General features: G+C 40.4%; 1 protein-coding gene across 9 annotated transcripts in view; it reads right to left on the reverse strand.

Moving 5' to 3' along the window:
• Positions 1-18,231, reverse strand: part of exd (PBX homeobox extradenticle) — a 57,002-nt gene extending 38,771 nt beyond the window's left edge. For 5 of the 9 annotated variants that reach the window (XR_014924365.1, XM_029312225.2, XM_029312223.2 and 2 more), the window contains exons 1-2: positions 16,179-18,231; positions 14,120-14,193 (exon numbers count right to left, since the gene is read on the reverse strand). Coding sequence is in view for 8 of the 9 variants with exons in the window: in XM_029312225.2 (XP_029168058.1) it covers positions 14,120-14,193; positions 16,179-16,411 (307 nt within the window). In the remaining variant the exon portion in view is untranslated. The remainder of the gene's footprint in view (positions 1-14,119; positions 14,194-16,178) is intronic. The other 4 variants (XM_029312226.2, XM_029312228.2, XM_029312229.2 and 1 more) reach the window with 1 other exon arrangement.
• Positions 18,232-18,815: the final 584 nt, after the last annotated feature.

Consider the following 18,815-nt stretch of genomic DNA (forward strand, 5'->3'; position numbering starts at 1 on the left):
AATATGTTTGGTTAATTTTACTATGTACATAGTTAATATTTTTTATTGTGGTAAATAGTAATCGGAAAAATTCTTATAAAATTCTTCCAATACCATATATTGTCTTACGATTACTATGATTTTCAGGGTAAATTGTAAGAGAAAATTCTCTCTGTGTAGTTTTAAATACTAATATTTTTTTCATCGTTTAAAAAAATGTTTCACATTGATAATTTTAAATATATATTCTTAAGATGTCCTAAATACATTTAATTTAAAAGTTTAAAAGATATATATTCTTAAAAAAGAAGTTCTTAAATATGAAAATTTTTTCGAGTTTAAAAATTATTTTAAACTTAGAGTTCTTTTAAATATATAACCAAATATGTTCGTCTTTAAGTTTGCAATATTCTAAAACTCTCGAGACATTTTTCACACAAGAATTCCTATTTTAAGAATGAACAAGATCTTTTTCCCGTTTCGTTTTCGCGCTAGTAGCTCCCGCGAGTGCTGTAAACGCTTTTCGCCGGTGCATCATCATTGGGAAAAGCACCCTTATCTTTGCCCCTCCCTTCAACTTTGCGATTTCTTCGGTTTCCAGTTAACGAAGAGAGTTGTCTCTTATACTGCGAAATACTGCTAAACTAAACTTGAAGTTTCGGCACGAAACTTTCCGCGATACACACTCATACTACGTTGCAACTTCGTTATCCACGTCTAATCCATAAATTGTGCAACTTTAGTAATCTCATCCTTCTCGATTAGAAAGTAGCGAGTGCTTCCCTCGTAGAAGCGTAAATTATATTTGAATATATTTTTCCTAAATACATCTAATAATTTTTACAACACGAACGCAAACATATTTCTTTTATTAATCCCATATCTATATATTAACGCGAGATGTATTTCTGCGAGAACAATAGATTGAAAGAAACGCTCCCTTATACAGGCTCTAATGGAGCCATAGACATCAGGCAGAGCCCATAGAAAGGCCAGAGAGGGCAATCCGTCCCTGAGGAAGGGTGGACAGTCGGCTCAGCTTCATCCCCACCGAATCTCTTCGTCGAGGGGAAGGCGCTCGATATCAAATCGTGGAAAAACCGTCGCCGAAATATCGAGGATGGAGCTGAAGACGCATTATTGTGACTCCGGACTGCCTATATACCTCGTTTTTTTTTTTTCTACCTTAATCTCGATAGATTTTTATCCCTCTTTTTTCTCGCTTTTTCTCCAGACTCGATATACCCTTCTTACAAAGATTACATTTCAGAAAGCAACGAGAGACCGGCATTTTCTCTCGTTTAATTAAATTCGTCGCTAACGCGGCATGTAAAAATACGAAATTAAATTTAAGCAACTCTGCTAAATTATTATTATTATTATTGCCAAGTTTGTAATAAGCTTTATCCCGATTTATCCGGCAAGTTTTGCACAATATCTCGCGCGATCCGATATTCACGATATTTTGCGAGCTACCTCTTGGCGGCGCGTTCTACGACACGGTATGTCATTATTAAAGAATCTTATGAGCACAATTAAGGGCGCCAGCAAAGTTGCGCGCATCTGGAACCCCGATATCGACACACGCACACCTGCACACCTTATACAGAACTGGTAACACCGCATGCAAAGTGGAAGGGAGATAGAGATAAAGAGAGACAAGGCAACTCCACCCCGTGCTTTGCGGCTGCCAAGACATTTTTCTCGCAGCGCCACCGTGCATGCATAATGCATGCACATGCAAAGGGTGGATGGGGGTCGACTCTGCCGCAGACTCCTTACGCGGCGAGAATTCGAAATCCTTCGCCGTGACAATTTTTCTCACCGCCCATCCTGTTATCTCCGCGAAGATGACGGTCGCCCGGACTGTTCCAGCATAAACCGTCTCTCGCGTGTAAAAATGTCGCGTATATGGTATACACGGGGTACACGAGTTTTCCGAGATTTTTCCGGCTGGTTCCGTGTACCTTTCGCTCCGTCGTCCGGTAAGGTTTATAAAAAATGTACGAAACGAGCAATCATATAAATGATGAATGTTTCGACACGATATTGGGTACGTTGAGAATTGACGCTTTCAACGTGATGTCTGGAAAACGACCGGCACGTTCTAATAATTTAGCACCTACAGAATATATCTCGGAGAAAAAGGTCTTTTCATTTTATTTGTAAAAATCCTTCGACGTCGAGAGATTAAAAAGAAATATCGACGCGTTCGATTGTCGAGGGAAAAAAAAAAATGAAAAAAATACATTTCAGACACCAATCGCGTGATCATAATAATCGAGCAAAGTGGTGGGAAGGGAGTCGAAAAAATCGACAGTGATGCAGCGAGGCGTCGCGACGCCCCGTGTACTCCTGACGTCATATTCCGAGAGCGGCCGGCGCTCTTCTGCGTCAGACACACGGGACCTGTTGCTGTCGAGTTTACGGTGTTTTTACGAGCGACGTTACAGCCACCCCTGAGTACGGGGGTTGAACATACCCTAGCCGTAGAAACGATATCCCTCTCTTCATTGCCGACACCTATGCGAGGCCACCGTCGTTGGATAATGAAAGAGAAAACGAGCGAGAGGAAGCGAGATCCGAAGGAGAGGACAGAAGTAGTCAAAGTTTACCAGCCGTTTCTCTCTCATACAGAAACGACGTGTCGAATAATGACTTTAATCTTTGCCGGAAGAAATTTGCACGAGAATTTGTTCTCCGAGTGAAGCCAACATTTTTAAACAAACGAAGAAATTCTCGGGATTATATATATTCATATAGAAAAAAATTCGAACATCTCACCCCTTTTTATCTTGAATGAAGATATAAAAGATACAAGCGAGACTGAACAGAGTTACTGATTATGACCGAGCGAACGCGCGCATCTTCTCGGCATTTTTCACGGAGCGAATTTCAGGAGGAATCGAAAGGAATAACGATATACAGGGTGTCCGGTAACTAACGGACCAACGATTACAAATGGATTCTTTGGTCAATTTGGGAACGATTTTTCCTCAGCGAAAATGTCGAAAAAGGTCATCATTTTTCACAACTTTCCAATATTTGTCATTATGTATCTTTTTATAACTAATTGTAAGCCTCAAATTAAAATTTTATTATAGTAAACTCTACCTGAAATTAACCGAAGAATGTAATTATGTTAGAGTTTTAACTCCAAAACGTTTAGTTTTCAAAAAACCCATTTCTTTCAATCGCTTATAACTCGAAAATTATTGACTTCTCAACATTTTTGCTAAGGAAAAATCGTCTCCAAATTGGCCAGAGAATCCGCCCTTAATCATTGGTCCGTTAGTTACCGGACACCCTGTATAGAAGAACCGCGGCGATTCCGCGCTGACTTCCGGCGAGACGACGCGGCGCGCGTATATACATAGAAGAAGAAGACGCAAGCTGAAGAAGAAGAAGAAGAAAGAAGAGGATGGAGTATAGGGCGGTAAAACAAGCGGTAAGTTTCTGCGAGAGTTGCGAAAGTTCTCCTCTTCTCGTATAGCCGAGACAAAAGTTTCCAACTACATGGAGTTTTGTCTCGCGCAATTAGAAGTTCCCTGTATTATTCATAGCTGACGTCGCTCTCTCTCTCTCTCTCTTCGCCCTTTTTCTCCCTCTCGTTCATCCACGTCGTCGTTCCTGGATGCGCTGCTTCTCTACGTAACGCGCAAAACTCAAAGACCACCGCGAGAGAGGCGCAAGTCGCGCGCGTACGGTTCATGAATTTTAATGAAATCTCGAGCCCCCGAGATGGAGGTTCCTTCGCGTATCCTTCCTCTTCTCTTGCTCTTTTATCCTCGCCGGCACCTCTCTGTACGCGTTTGTTGCTCCATACCATTGCCTTCCCTGGCCCTTCTCTTGCGTAAATAGCGTGCACATTGCATCGCCGCGAAAACAAGAAGTGGGCTCCCGGGGCAGCCGACGGCGCCCTGGTATCGAGATATATATTTCGACTACGTGCTATTTGAATTCAAATTGGTATTACAGAAGGGAATAATAATAGATTACAGTTATCGCGTTACTGCTGCGAAACGGATAGTTAAGATTGCTCTCGTCGAAAAAAATTATTTTTTTTTTTCGTTTCTTCGAGTTCCTTTCCCGTACATAGTCAAGTTCATTCGGTTGTAAAACATTTATATGTGATGATTAAATTTTTGCGCAAATTCAATATACATCTTTATTTCGTCGAGGACAACCGGCACAAAGTAAAATAACAATTGCAGCGTTAGTGGTATAGCGCAGTGGAGAGTTGAACAATGCGAACTTATGTGCCGGTCTCTCTAATTTGATTCGCGATAAAATTATGCTGATCTATAGAGAGAGAGAAAGAGAGAGAGACTTCTATCCGATGATAGACGGCAGGGAAGGGACGGCCAGCGTTGAGGATGAGCTGTCGCTCTCCTGTCATCTGGTACTCAGACGGAATTGGAATGGAGTTAGATCAACGATAACGCTCGCATTTGCGCGCGCGCGATAGAGTAAGTGACGTTTGCACGTGCATACACACACACATATATATATATATATATTTATATATATGCATACGTACACATGCGAGCGCATAATCGCAGGCTTCTTTCCGACGCGAACTGACAGTGGCAATTGCGACAGGTCGTCGCGTGTCTGAAATCGCCCGCGTGTATATGAAAACGAGACAGTATGATACTTATTTCGCGGCGAGGAAACAGCGCGAGGTTATTGTTATGCCTGTCCCTCCCCCTCTCGAGGGTGGCACGCCATTCACTTGTCACTTCAGGTCTCTACTCGAGGAAGAATATAAGAAGGCCGAAGGAGGAAGGTAGGACTCTTCGATGATAGAGGCTACGAGTTACACCTCATCAACTTATCGACGTTGTTACGTTAAATATGTAAAAAAAAAAATGATTATCTTGCTTGCGGTACAAAAAAAACAACCCTTAATTTAAATATAAATTATGAATTTAATTAGAATATAACACAATACTCTAGAATTGAAATATAAATATATTAGCCAAATTAAAAAAATAAAAAATAACACCCCTTCACCAATCAAGTTAGAAATTAATTCTATCGAAACGTAAAAGATATAAAACAACTCTATAATTAAAATATAAATTACGATATTAAGTCAAGTTTTGTCTGAAAAAAGATTAAATGACAGGGAATCTCTCGCAGAGTCCATTTCGTGACAAGATAAAGAAGTAGAAAAAAAGCGAGCAATTGTATACCTTGCGCGCGGATTATTTTTGACGAGATGAGCGGAACGAAAGATAAACTTTTTCGAAGAGGGACAACGAAGATGACGGGTGAGAAGCGCGGAAGGAATGATTGGAAGCCGGATAGCGGAACGCCGTTATACTTATAGTGGAAAGACAAGACGAGGGAGTTTAGGTCCCGGTGGGGACGAAAAGGGCCTAACGATCCTGGGCTTCTCTCTTCGCCCCATGCAATCTCCATAGAATTACCATACGATTAAGAGCACGCCGGCCCACGGTGTACCATATAGGAGCGTCGAGAGTAGCCCTCGAGAGTCTTCCAATTAGCCTCTCGAAAGATCACGCTCTCTCTCGTCCGCACCAAGACATGAATGCTAGCCGAGATAATCTAAGATTCGTCCGGTGGTCCGATAAAATTGAATTGGGAGCGGCACATGTCTATTCGTTATGATTATGACTTGTAAGGAATAAAGATTATCTGAATTAACTATATTGCACGCGATAGACACGCTATGTGCAATGATTCCTAGCGTGAAATATGTACTTATATATAGTCATTTAGTTATTTAAGATTTTCAGCCAGAAACTACAGAGAGATATGTGCACATTAATATTTTTTATTGTGGATAATGTTAATCGGAGTAACTCTTATATAAAATTCTTCCGATACCATATTGTCTTATACAATTATTATGAGTTTTAAGAGAAAATTCTCTCCGTGTAGAGATGAAATCAATTTTTCAATATTTTTTTATAATTAATTTAAATAAATTGAGAGTTTAACAAGGCTCTGTAATATAAATATAAATTTTAAAGTGTAAGACAGGCAATAAGAGCGAAATCGCGGATGACAGTGCGTTATCCCAACGAAACTAAATTTTTTCGTTAGAATTAAATACCTGTGCACAAGGCACCAAATTTTACTTGGTCACGGCCAAGATTTGAAATTAGAAAAATATAGATCCGAAAGTCGCGATTCAGTGACCGATCAAGTTCCCGATTCAGCGACTTTCGGATCTATATTTTTCTCTCGCATTTATTTCCTTAGGAGAAAACAGGGGATGTATAGAATTAAATCTCTTGTGTAAAATTTGATGCCTTGTGCACGGGTATTTAATTCTAACAAAAAAATTTAGTTTCATTGGGATAACGCACTGTCATCCGCGATTTGGCTCTTATTGCCTGTCTTACACTTCAAATTTATAATTTAAATAATCTATACGATAATGTTATCGATTTGAAAAGCCGATTTTGTATTACCGAATATTAATATCTTTCCAGTTACATACTCGCGAGTGAATTTTGTATCGAGCGGCATCTCGGGGATGCGTGTACTCTTGAAATATCGCGCATGCACATATTCGCAAGGAGAGTTTATACCTAGTGCAACGGGAACCCCGTTGTGCTTTCTCTCTCTCTCTCCGCTTCTCTTCCTCAGTTTACGAGCTTATTTTACTGGATTTTTATGATATAACGTACCCGCACCTAGCTCGAGCTCCAACTTTATAGGTTTGTGCGATTTTATCGCGGCGTAACGTATGGTTTGTTAAATCGACCTCCTGCGCGCGTGGCGTGTCCCACGCAGGACGAATTCCGCAAAGTGGTCCTCTTTCCTTCCCGACGTTAGACGATATTCGAGCCGCGTATATATCGAGATTTGTTTGTCCGGGGAAAAATAGCCTCGGATCCGAGAAAAAAAAAACCTTTTCACGGTCGAAAAAGTATCGCTTTAATGAAGCTCGCCCCATCAACTTCAAATTAAAGCACCGAATAACAAGAGAGCCGTCGCGAGAGCAATGACCATAACGACGACTTCCGGTCAGCAACTCCGCGCAATTAAAGCGACTTAAATGCAATTCCGTTAACGGTACCACGGTGCAACTGTCGTGTACGACTTGACAGCACAATAGCTCCTCCGTCTTCCTTCTCTCTTTTTCTCCATATTCCTCCTCGTTGTTTCTTCCCGTGTGTATCGCAAACAACAAAAAATCCCCCGCAGTTAAAGATAAATACCTGGACATTCACGCGACGCGTCTCTTATACTTTCTAAATTGAAAGACGACATAAATTACGGCACGTCACTTTTAAAGAGGGAAAAACGGAAGAAAAAAAGAAACGTAGTCCAAAGTAACGATTCACGACACGATGACATTGGAGTATTCGATATATTGTTCGGCGATAAAAATTCGAAATACAGCAGCAAACTCGTGAACACAATATGTACGTACGTTATCTGCGAATGAGCATTACGGTAATTCCGCTACTTGATAATATAAGGGGGGACTGTCTTATCGGTATCTATATAGACACACAATGCGTAATAACTCGCGCGTATCGCGGCGTCTTTTCGTCGTCGGAGTAAGCCGCTAATTAGCGAATATATATATGTATATACGCGCGACGCGTATAATTAAAGGGAATCATGGGAATCGAGACCGGACTTGCTTTCCGCGGAACGAGAAAAACGGGGAGAAGGAGGCAGAAACGAGGGTTCCTCGAACGTTTCTTTAACGAAAGGGAGCACGCACATAAGTTGTGCGATTTACTATATATACCGCGAGCGTGCGAGTTTTTGCGATAAATCAGTACGCGCGCGCGCGCGTTACAGCGGACTTTCTCGAATCGGACAAATCTCGTTAGTCGGCTCCATGAAGTTCGAGAAGACGAGGCTCGAAAGAAAGAGAGAGAGAGAGAGAGAGAAAGCGAAGAATGGCAAAGGAGAGAGCGAGAGAGTCACGGGCCGGTTCACCTTGGGATGCTGGTACCCCATCTGCATGCGAGGATCACAGATGAAGAAGATAGAGAAAAAGAGAGAGAGAGAGAGAGAGGCAGAGAGAGGAGACAAGAAGGGGAAGCAAGGCGCGGGAACAAGAAGAAAAGGAAAGCAAAGCTAGGGGAACGACATTCCAGCTGGAGCCGGAATGAGCGGCGTCAACCTCTCGAAAATCGAAGCGTTTTGTACATTGTAATAACAATGATAGAACGTGCGATTAACTCTCCTCCACAATGTTGAATTTTTTCACAATTTCAGCCTATAATATGTTTCATTTAGCATTAATGCATATGGAAGAAATAGAGAGAACTTATCGTACATTTAATTTATATTTTTAGTATTAATATAAATTTTTGTCGATATATACGAATTTTCAAATAATATATTTCTGTTCCATTTATTTTTTCACGTTTTCATACATTTAATTTATATTTTTAGTATTAATATAAATTTTTGTCGATATATACGAATTTTCAAATAATATATTTCTGTTCCATTTATTTTTTCACGTTTTCGACATACATTTCAACATAATACACGTAGAAATTTATAGAGAATATTTTGTATATTAAATTTATATATTCTTTTTACACACAGAGAGAGAGAATTTTCTCTTCTAAAATTTACCCTAAAATCATGGTGAAACAATAGTGGAAGAATTTTACAAGAGTTCCTCTGATTAATGTCTACCATAATAAGATATAAAATATGTTCGATTAATTTGATTATATTAATATCTGTGTTGTGATAAATAATAATCGGAGAAACTTTTCTAAAATTCTTCCAATACTATATTGCCTCACGGTTATCATGATTTTTAGAATAAATTCTAAGAGAAAATTCTCCCCACAGATATTTATAAATATTGTTTCAGAACTTTCTATCGAACAAGAGAAATACATTTTTGAGAAATGAAATGCAGGAGCGTGTTTATCCGGTGCGTTGAAGGAAATCCGATTCGTGTAAATAAATGAAAACACACGAGGAACTATTAATTATGTGGCAGATAAGGACGAGGGTGAATCCAGCGTGAAACGCACTCTGCGAATCAAGGTCGGCTAGTTGCAGCGAAATGCAGTGCACTTGAGACTCGTATGGATTTACAAGTTTGTTTTATATATAGCTTTCGAATTATTATTAACTATTAACATATAATACGTAGCAAAAATATATATCGTATAAAATCTGCGCAAAGTACATTCGCGAGGGAATCAAATGTTCCCTTGAGAATCGATCATGTCCTGTCGACGATTGATTTTTCCCTAATAAAGCGAAAATATCGAGCGGCGCCGAGCAACGACAATGACAGAAGCATCGTGTTGCAAGCGTTATAGGTGATGTTTCCCGCGAAGGGAAATAGAATTACTTTGGCCGTCGGCCAAATCGAATATGGATTTTTAATTGTTATATAGCAACGGGTTACCGTTGTTTCTCGAAAAACGAAGGCGGAGAATGCTGCTCCTACGATGAAATAAAAAATAAATCGTACACGTACAATAATAACCGATCGCGCAAAACATGCGTCTCATAAACGCGGACAATGACGAACCGTATAAGTAAAGTCAGCCAATCCGAGTACGAGAGTCGCGCGCGCCAAATCAATAACCGGCCGATCCGTGATTAATGGCAGCTACGCGGATTATTATCCGCCCGAATTATCTGTTTGCCCGCGGATTAATTCTGTTTGTTTTACACAACGTGCGCGCGCGCGCCGAAAAGTTTATCGTCCAACGATTCTCCGCGCTCGATAATTATCGAAATTCGTCCATTTATGTATTCGCGCAGAACGGGATTTTGAGCCCCGAGTACAACGTATCGAGACTTCGCTGTATCCTCTCGAGAATGATTTTTTCGATGCGTCGCGTCGCCTTCGGAGGATTATGCCAGCTGCTTCTCCGGCGAGGTGTTGTCCACACACATATGTGTACATATATATATATATATATATAGATGGGGGGACAAAAAAAAGAGGATTGGGGCCACGGTTGAAAGGCGAGTGGAGAATCCCGCGGATTTTCGGACCGGCCCGCCTTCTACTCCGTCCTTGTCGGTATTCAGGATCTACGCGCGTCCCACGGGAAATCGTCCTGAGCGGTGTGTGTTCGCCCCGAAAACAGGTTTTTCGAAAGATCAGCGCGTTACGGGAGGAAAACGTCTCTCTACCAATTTGACCGTGACAAATCGTATTCGGAGGCTGACTTTTAGAGAGAGAAAGAGGCGCGATCGATCACACCACGCGTGATATCCCGAGAAAGTAGGACAGTCCATTAAATGCGAATCAAACGAGACGTCTATAGTTGCACGTCTCATAATCGCGTCGTACATTTAGCGTTAAACCGTATGAATGGTATGAAATCTTTGGCTTATAATTATGTATCTCCGAGCTAAATTTTCAGCATGTAGACATCAAATTAAAATCTCTCATCAAATCGAAATAATTAAAACATAGATCTCGTGATGCTTAAATATTGAGGATTGTGATATTATAACTTTCAAACGAAAAAAATATTAGCTATCATGACTAATTTTAGGTATTCCTATATATCGTACCTAAAATTTAGACATACTTCCATCGAATTGACTGAACTTTGGATATATTGTAGTTTAAGAGATTCTGTTCAAAAGATATAATAGCCTCAAAGCAAAACAACCATTGCAGTTAAACATCTCGCACAGCATGAGTTTTTCGTGTTTGACTATTATTTAGCTTCGAGCCTATTACATTTTTTTGTTCAGCAGATCGTAAAGCTACAACAATTGAGAAATCCAGCTGATTCTACCAAGATCAGACCATTCACAAACATTCAGCTAATTCAACGGAAAACTATTTTCCATTGAATTAGTGTGAGGTCCTTTCAGGTGTATTACACCTGGTGTTTGACTATTATTTAGCTTCGAGCCTATTACATTTTTTGTTCAGCAGATCGTAAAGCTACAACAATTGAGAAATCCAGCTGATTCTACCAAGATCAGACCATTCACAAACATTCAGCTAAAATTCAACGGAAAACTATTTTCCATTGAATTAGTGTGGGGTCCTTTCAGGCGTATCACACCTGGTGTAACATCTCAAGTTCAGCTATATACAATGACTAATATTTTCTTACGTGTATAATGGAAGAGAATGCGAATCGTAAAAATTAATGAATTTTCGCAAGAAATCTGTATTTCTTCGAAAGACCTTCGAAAAGCAAAGACAAATGATTCGCAACGTCATCGGCATCGAACAAAACGGTAAAGTCCCTTCTTTGTACGGTCCTGATTCTGAAGCTATATCTGAGGGGCGCGAGCGAACGCGAGAGCCGATTATATTAAATGGCTGGTAAAACGGTCTGCTTAACATAGCGTTTATCTGCTTCTCTCGGTTTAGTACTTTTTCACTGCCTCGTCAGCCATCGCCCATAAACTCAACTACGACTATCTCGCGTCTCGCTTTTTCACCCACGACTCGAGAGGGAGGAAAAGAGAGAAAGAGCACTCTCGGTACATTTTTCCGCGCACGCGTGCATTGCACGCAGCCGGGCTGCTGAAACTCGTAAAAGATACAGGACCATTAAAACGATTCATCGTCTCGAGTGCTCATCATGCTTTGACGCCCTTTTTGTTTACGATAAACCCGAATCTAGGTGTCTCTCTCGTTCTCTCTTCTTTCCCCTTTTTTAGAGAATAACATTCAAATTTCGATTCAGCGCGATATCGCCTGGATATTTAATATTACTTATATCGCCTGGATTTTTTCATATTTTTTAGTATTTTTGGAAATACGAGTTTGAAGTTAATATATGTATAAAATACAGCAATAAACATTTCCTACGAGAAAATTATGCAGAATATAAAATGTTTCAAATATATTTCAATTGCTTTGAAATATTACCATGTATACATATATATAGCATTGTATTATATTTGATTATTAAAATTTTTCTGTGTAGAATATCTAATACTCAGGAAAAATAAAGAAAATGTGTGAGAATATTTTTAGATGTCGTAAATAAAAATAAATACATGTAAATAGTAATGCGGTTATACTTTAAAGTACTTTACCTTTGTGGAATATAAAAAAAAATATTAGAATTCCTCAATAAGATGTCTTGTGTGTGTTGGCGAGATATTTTCTATTTAATATATTGTATATTTAAATAAAATACAATAATATACAATTCCCGCAATACGATGAAAAAAATTGCAAGATATATTAAAATTGTATTTTAAATAGCTCAAACATATTTAATTTGCTTTAAAATATTACTATATATAACATTTGTTTGATTATTAAATTTTTTTCGTACAGGATATTCATGGTTCAGAAAAAATAAAGGAAATCTGTGAGAATATTTCAGATTATAAATAAAGATAAATATACAAAAATAGTGTGGTTACGTTTTAAACAGATCCCTTCACGAAGAATATAAAAAATATTATAATTTCTCAATAAAATATCTCGGCGAGATATTCTCTCGTGCTGTTTGCGTCAGCACTATACACGAGTACATAGAGGTCAATGGCCCTCTTAAGTTTCAGGCAAGGCTCGATTTAAAATTCCGATATATAGCCGAGCTAGAAACGGAGGATATAATAACCGTATAGAGAAAAGCGATAATAAGAGAATAATAAAAAGATACACAGCGTTTCCAAAAATATCTTTAATAAAAATACGGTCTGTTCTTCGAAAGGCAGCGACTCCGTCTCGATCACGAAAAGGGCATCGTCCCTCCTCTCGTCGTCGTGAGTGCGCCCGATGCTCTTTCGGAATATCACCGAAATAGCATAACGTCACACACAAACGTGGAATGTGTCGTTGCTGACATCACTGTGCCTGTGCTCTCTTGCTTCGGCAACGACACCCTCTTGTCTACTCGCGCGCACATATACACATACATATATACGTATCTCGTCGAGGAACTGATGCGAAAGGGGGTAGCTTAGCATGTGAGGGGCGTGGTGGTGTAGTTTTTTCTTCACGAGAGAGCTTTCACCCTCTTTCTCCATCTTTTTCCTCCTCCTCGATCGCCCCGAAAATAATTGCGCGTTTCGCGGTCTCTTGATCCGCGCGTAAAAGTAATCCAAACACGGCATAAAAATTATGTTTACGATAGTTTGAAATAGGGGGCCGCAGGGGTTCGATCGCGAGGGACGGCCGAAAAGGGAGGGTGAAACGCAGGGGGTTGCAGATAGGGATCTCTCTTCCGATTCCTCTCGATTTCGGTTTACCGCGCTTATGAGCCGCGACAACGACGGCGAAATGTCGGCGATATTACTCGGAGAAGTTTGGCTATGTGCTATTCGAAGATTGAATTCGGGGCTCCCGACGTGCTCGATCGATGCCACAAGTATACAACTCGGAGTTTATTTATTTTCGTTCGATCTTCTCTCTTTTTCACGCGCGATTGGGTTAAATATAGAAATTCTTTTTTCGCGCACGCATATATATATATATATATATACACTGTAAAAAAATATGTATATATATCACACAAAAATATGTAAAATTACATAAATAATAAGTGTAAAATTACACGATAAATAATAGAAATTTTTACCTTTTCATTATTTATCATGTAATTTTACATTTATTATTTATGTAATTTTACATATTTTTTTTTACAGTGTATGTACGTAACGCATCGAAGGCTGATTTTTTCGAGATTATACCGGTTCTCCTAGTCTCCTCCCATCTCCCTTTCCAATCGATTCCGAGTTAAAAACGCAATTTAAAAATCAATTCCAAACGCAACCGGGCGCCGAAAGTCAGCGCTTTAAATAAGACCGATGATTTATGATACATAATAACTCGCGTTCGCGGGAAAGAACGAAGAGGAGGAGGATAAAATTCCCACTCGCGAGGCAACAGATATAATCAATGACGTTGCATAAATAATAATACATCCTCGCAACGTTTCGATTTCCGCGTCGCGCGGAAAATACGTACATGTTTATGTACGAATGCTCGGTGTGTTTGCCGCGACATGATGCGCCGAGAAAAATCGTTGGAATCTCTACGGTTAAATCTCTGTGGGAAGGCGCGAGCGGCTGTTTATGTAGCGCCGAAATTGACTCATTTAAAAATTCCATTCATTCGTTAGCGCGGCGATATAATAAGCGAGTCATTCGCGCGTAAAATTTCACGATTCGAATGGTAAAAAGAATCAACAACAACGCAAAACAGAAAAAAATCACTCACCAGTTTTCTCCTTGATCTCGCAGAGGACGGAAAACAGGGCGGGCTTCATCCTATGGCAGTTGAGAGTGTGTTTCCTACAAGTAAAACGTGCGAACGAATTTAATATACAGCATGGATAATGAAAATCGCAAAAAAAAAAAAAAATGGAAAAAATATTCAAAATATAAAGATCGCGGTTGTATAAGAGATAAATCTAGATGCGCCATTCGGTATGTAAATTGCATCAAATTATATCGTATTTAATGACGCTCGATTATATCAAAATGAGCCGGCTCAAAATTAATAAAAGCATTAACTTAATTCAAGCTCGTACACTTAATTCAGGACTGTATTTAAATGGCTAACGTGTTTAACGCGCGCCGTGAAATTACAAGAGCTCTCCCTCCATTCTCATGCATGGAATGCATATATATTCTCATGGGAGGAACATCTGACACTCTTTGTAGCGACATCAAACACACACATGTGCACATACGCGGACGTATACTTAAATATAACACGCAAGGCGCAGCCAGGTGAATATGTATGCACGTATACAGTCGATTAAATGCGTATATGTAACCACATACGCGATATAGCCAAATATGTTATATATTCTATAGTGTGTATAGACGAGAAACTCGGGTTCCGCGTGTCAACGCGTCCCATTTTGTGCCCTCGACAGTTGTTTATTTGCGAAACGTAGCCTCTTCGCGGATCGAGATATTTAGATAAAATGTACAAGTTTGCGTATTCAGCCGTCGAAATATCCTCGTTCATAGATAGAGTAAATGTTTACCGAGATTTATAAGTCCGTGCGAGATTAATTAGACCGATTATAAACGCGGCTATAATTTTTCCAAGCGTAATTACACGTAGATAACGCGTGCGTTTTGCTCATCGGCATTAATAATCTTTCATTTCATACGATTAAGCCGCAAAGATTGCGTGTGCCTCGCGTTTCTTAAAATAAATACGGAGACGCACACCTCTTGTGCGTGACGTTGCAAAAAGACGAAGGTTGCAGATACTTTGTAATCTGTTTGATATTATGCATTCCTCAAATGAAATTGTAATCGCCGAAATACGCCTATTTTATATCGCGCGAAACATCATCATCTTGATTTTACGAGAATTTACACACGAATCTCGGATCTCTAAAGTACCATTAAATCTTTAATTGCACGTAATTAACGAACCGAGAGCATAATTTCTACTCCCCTCTCGATATATTATTCAGATGGATACATCATTTTATCGTCATATATTACCTACTCATTTTTATTATTATTTTTAAATATTATTTATATTGTTTATTATACACGGAGAGAATTTTCTCTTAGAATTTACTACAATAAAAAATATTAATATGTGATTTTTACTATGTACATACTAAAATTAATCGAACATATTGTGTATATCTTATTAATATTTTTTATTGTGGTAAAAATTAATCAGAGAAAATCTTATAAAATTCTTCGATTGCCATAATTTTCTGGATGAATTTTAAGAGAAAATTTTCTCTGTGTATATTAATGAACGAAGGAGCTCGATATTTAACATTATTTGCATGGTCTACGTAAAAAACAATATTAAATATCGAGTTCCTTCATTCATTAATTTACACAGAGAGAATTTTCTCTTAGAATTTACTTTGAAAATTATGGTAATCGTGGGTCCATATGGTATTGGAAGCATTTTATAAGAGTTTCTCTGATTAAAATATATCTATCGCAATAAGATGTAAAAAATACGTTGGATTAATTTTACTTTGATAAGAGTAAAATTGTTATAAATTCAATATTAAAATAGGACTAAAACTTTGATAAGTGTTTGTCTTATAACATATAATAAATAATCTAAAAATATATGTATATATACGAAATAATGTTTACGATCCGGAGAATAAAAAAAAAAAAAAAAAAAAAAAAATCTGAAAAATGCGATTGTCGCGCGAGAATCGAATAGAAATAAAAACGACGAGGGTATACCATAGAAGAGAGAAGCGAAATTAAAAGGCGCATCTCGCGCGCTCTCCCGCAGGTCGCAAAAAATGGCGGAAAAGGGCTAGTGCACGTACCTCGCTTGCGCCTCGTCCAAGCTCTGATCCGTGATGTTCATGATCTGTTGCAGGATCTCGCCGATGTCCTGTTTCCTGGCCTCGACCGCCTGGTCGGGACCCTGGGTCGCGGTGCCGTCGACCGGCCCCATGCTGCCGTAGCCGGCGGTGTTCTGGGCCGCCTGGCCCTGGTTTCCACCCATCAGACCCACACCTGAACCTCCGTGTTGCAGCATATTGCCAGTCTCATCCATCAACCGGACTCCGCTGCCTCGACTCTCGGTGGTGTATCAGTCGACCACCGATGTTCGCCTCTTCGTGTATATATATATATTATATATATATATATATATATATGTCTTCTTCGACGGTGTGTGTTTACTTCTATCCGCCCCGTCGAGAACGACCGACGAAGCTGCACCACGCACGCACACACACACGCACACCTATACTGGGATTAACTCGTATACCAGGTGTCGCGAACACGTCGACAAAGTCTTCGCCGGGGATCGGCCGAGATCTGCCGGGTGTGATGATGCACGTGCTCCTTCTCTCTTTCTCCTCGCGATGCACGCTTGCAAAAATATAAATACTATCTTCCTCTCGCTCACTTTAGCTTGGTCGTGACCGAATACCTCGTGACTCGATGCACTGCTGCTTCCCGCAGCGATCCCCGAAACGCGAACGTGTTGAGGTTATGCCGACGCTGTGGTCTTTGTCCTTCTGCGCGTATCGTTCGGCAGTTTTAACTCCACACGCTCCGTTTTGTTCCTTTCTCTCGCTCTTTCTCTCTCTCTCTCTTTCTTTCTTTCCCTCTCGCTCTTGCACCGCTTACACGCTTACCTCCGATCTTCTATCGTCCGTTCCTTGTATATTGCTCCGCGCGTTCCGCACTCACACTAATTACCTCAGTTTCTAAAATCTGGTATGCACAATATAGAGGGCAAAGGGAAAAATGGTGCCTTCGGCGGCGGGTTAAACTTTGACGGATTGTCGAGTTTTACGTATACGCGGTTGTGTCGAGACGGTCGGCGTCGCGCCCGGTCCGCACTTCTCTCCTCCACGATATATATATAGATATATATAATATAATATATATATATATATATATATATAAATATATATACACGTCTCTCTTTCTCTTCTTATCTTTCTTCCTCGATGCGTCTCTCGTTCCGGCCAAGGAAGATCGGCGTCGTTCTCCGGGTCATCCGGACGTCGCGCGTCAAGTTCCCCGTTTCACAAGGCAAACAACAACAACAACGACGACGACGACGACGACGACGACGGCGACGACGACGACGACGACGGCGGCGACGACGACGACGGCGACGGCGACGACGACGACGCGCGCGAACCGACCGTTTCCGCCGCTCTTCTCACTGTTACTCGGTCGCTGGAGCGACTGCTACGCGGCTCCCTCGCGAGTATACGCTCGCGTACGTGTACCGTGGCGATACTGTGCGTGCTTGCGCCAATCGGCGGCCATAGCAGCCGCCGCGGCCAATCAGAGCGTCCCGAGCATCGGGCCGCCGCGGCGTCTCTCCCTCTCGGTCGCGCGCATGCGCGCGGGCTCTTCCTTATTTACGACGGCGTGACCTCGGCGCGTTTCTCGTCACCGCGATCTCATAACCTGTACTAATCCTCTATCTCTCTCTCTTGTGCCTAAATAATCAGAACTGGACTCAAATTGGTTGAAGGCACGTTAAATATAAATTGAAAAAAAAAAAAAAAAAAAAAACTATCTCTCTCTTTCTCGCCTTACGCAGGACGATAATTTCCGGGCCGCTTCTCGGAGACGACGTGGACGAGTCCTCCGGGTGTCGCGGATAACTTCGTGGCGAATCTTCTCTCGCACTCACACAGGCGCGAAATTCGCCCACTCTTCGCCGACTGTTCCTCTTGCTCCTTTTTCTCGGCGAGAAACCAGCTTTTGAGACAAGTCCGAATCGAGGGAAAGGGAGAACTCGCGGATCGCGATGACGCTCGGAAACGCGTCGCGTCGTTCGGACGAGAGGTGTCCGCTCGCGCGTGTATCTGTGTGCGTGCCGTAAATCACTGACGCGTCCGCGCGCAAGATGGCCGCCGAGCGGCCATACTTGCGAAGCGCGAAACGTAAATCAGCTGCGTGTTTTTGCGGTTTCGATTTTTCGAAGCCGTGGATGCTGCCGCGTGGAAATAGCCGCGCGAATTGTCTACAACGAAATCGCGTAATATGTATATATGTATATGAAATAGCTGCATTATGAATATGAAGATGTTAATACTGTTTTACAAGTCGACTCGATTATTGCTAAATAAAGCCTAATTTTTATTATATCAAATAGATTAATTAATAACCTCTGACGTTCCGAATCATCCGAGTTCTTGTATCATTACATTTTGGTTAATTAATTATATGAATATACCTGTAGAAGAAAACTGAAGATATCGACATTAATATTTAATCCAGCCAAATTTATCCTCTTGCTTGAGAAATGTATTAGCTTGCAACAGTTTGTCCGCATAATTTGTTTAAAGCTATAGAACAGAAATAAAAATATAGAAGATCCCGATAATCGCGTCTTGTATGATTACATTTTTATTATTTAATTATAATAGGTATACCTGTAGAAGAAAACTAAGGATGTTGACGTTAATATTTCTAGCCAAATTAAT

The sequence above is a fragment of the Nylanderia fulva genome, unplaced genomic scaffold (assembly GCF_048542155.1).
Source record: "Nylanderia fulva isolate GAGA-0341 unplaced genomic scaffold, ASM4854215v1 Scaffold17, whole genome shotgun sequence".
In the NCBI taxonomy this organism is placed as follows: domain Eukaryota; kingdom Metazoa; phylum Arthropoda; class Insecta; order Hymenoptera; family Formicidae; genus Nylanderia; species Nylanderia fulva.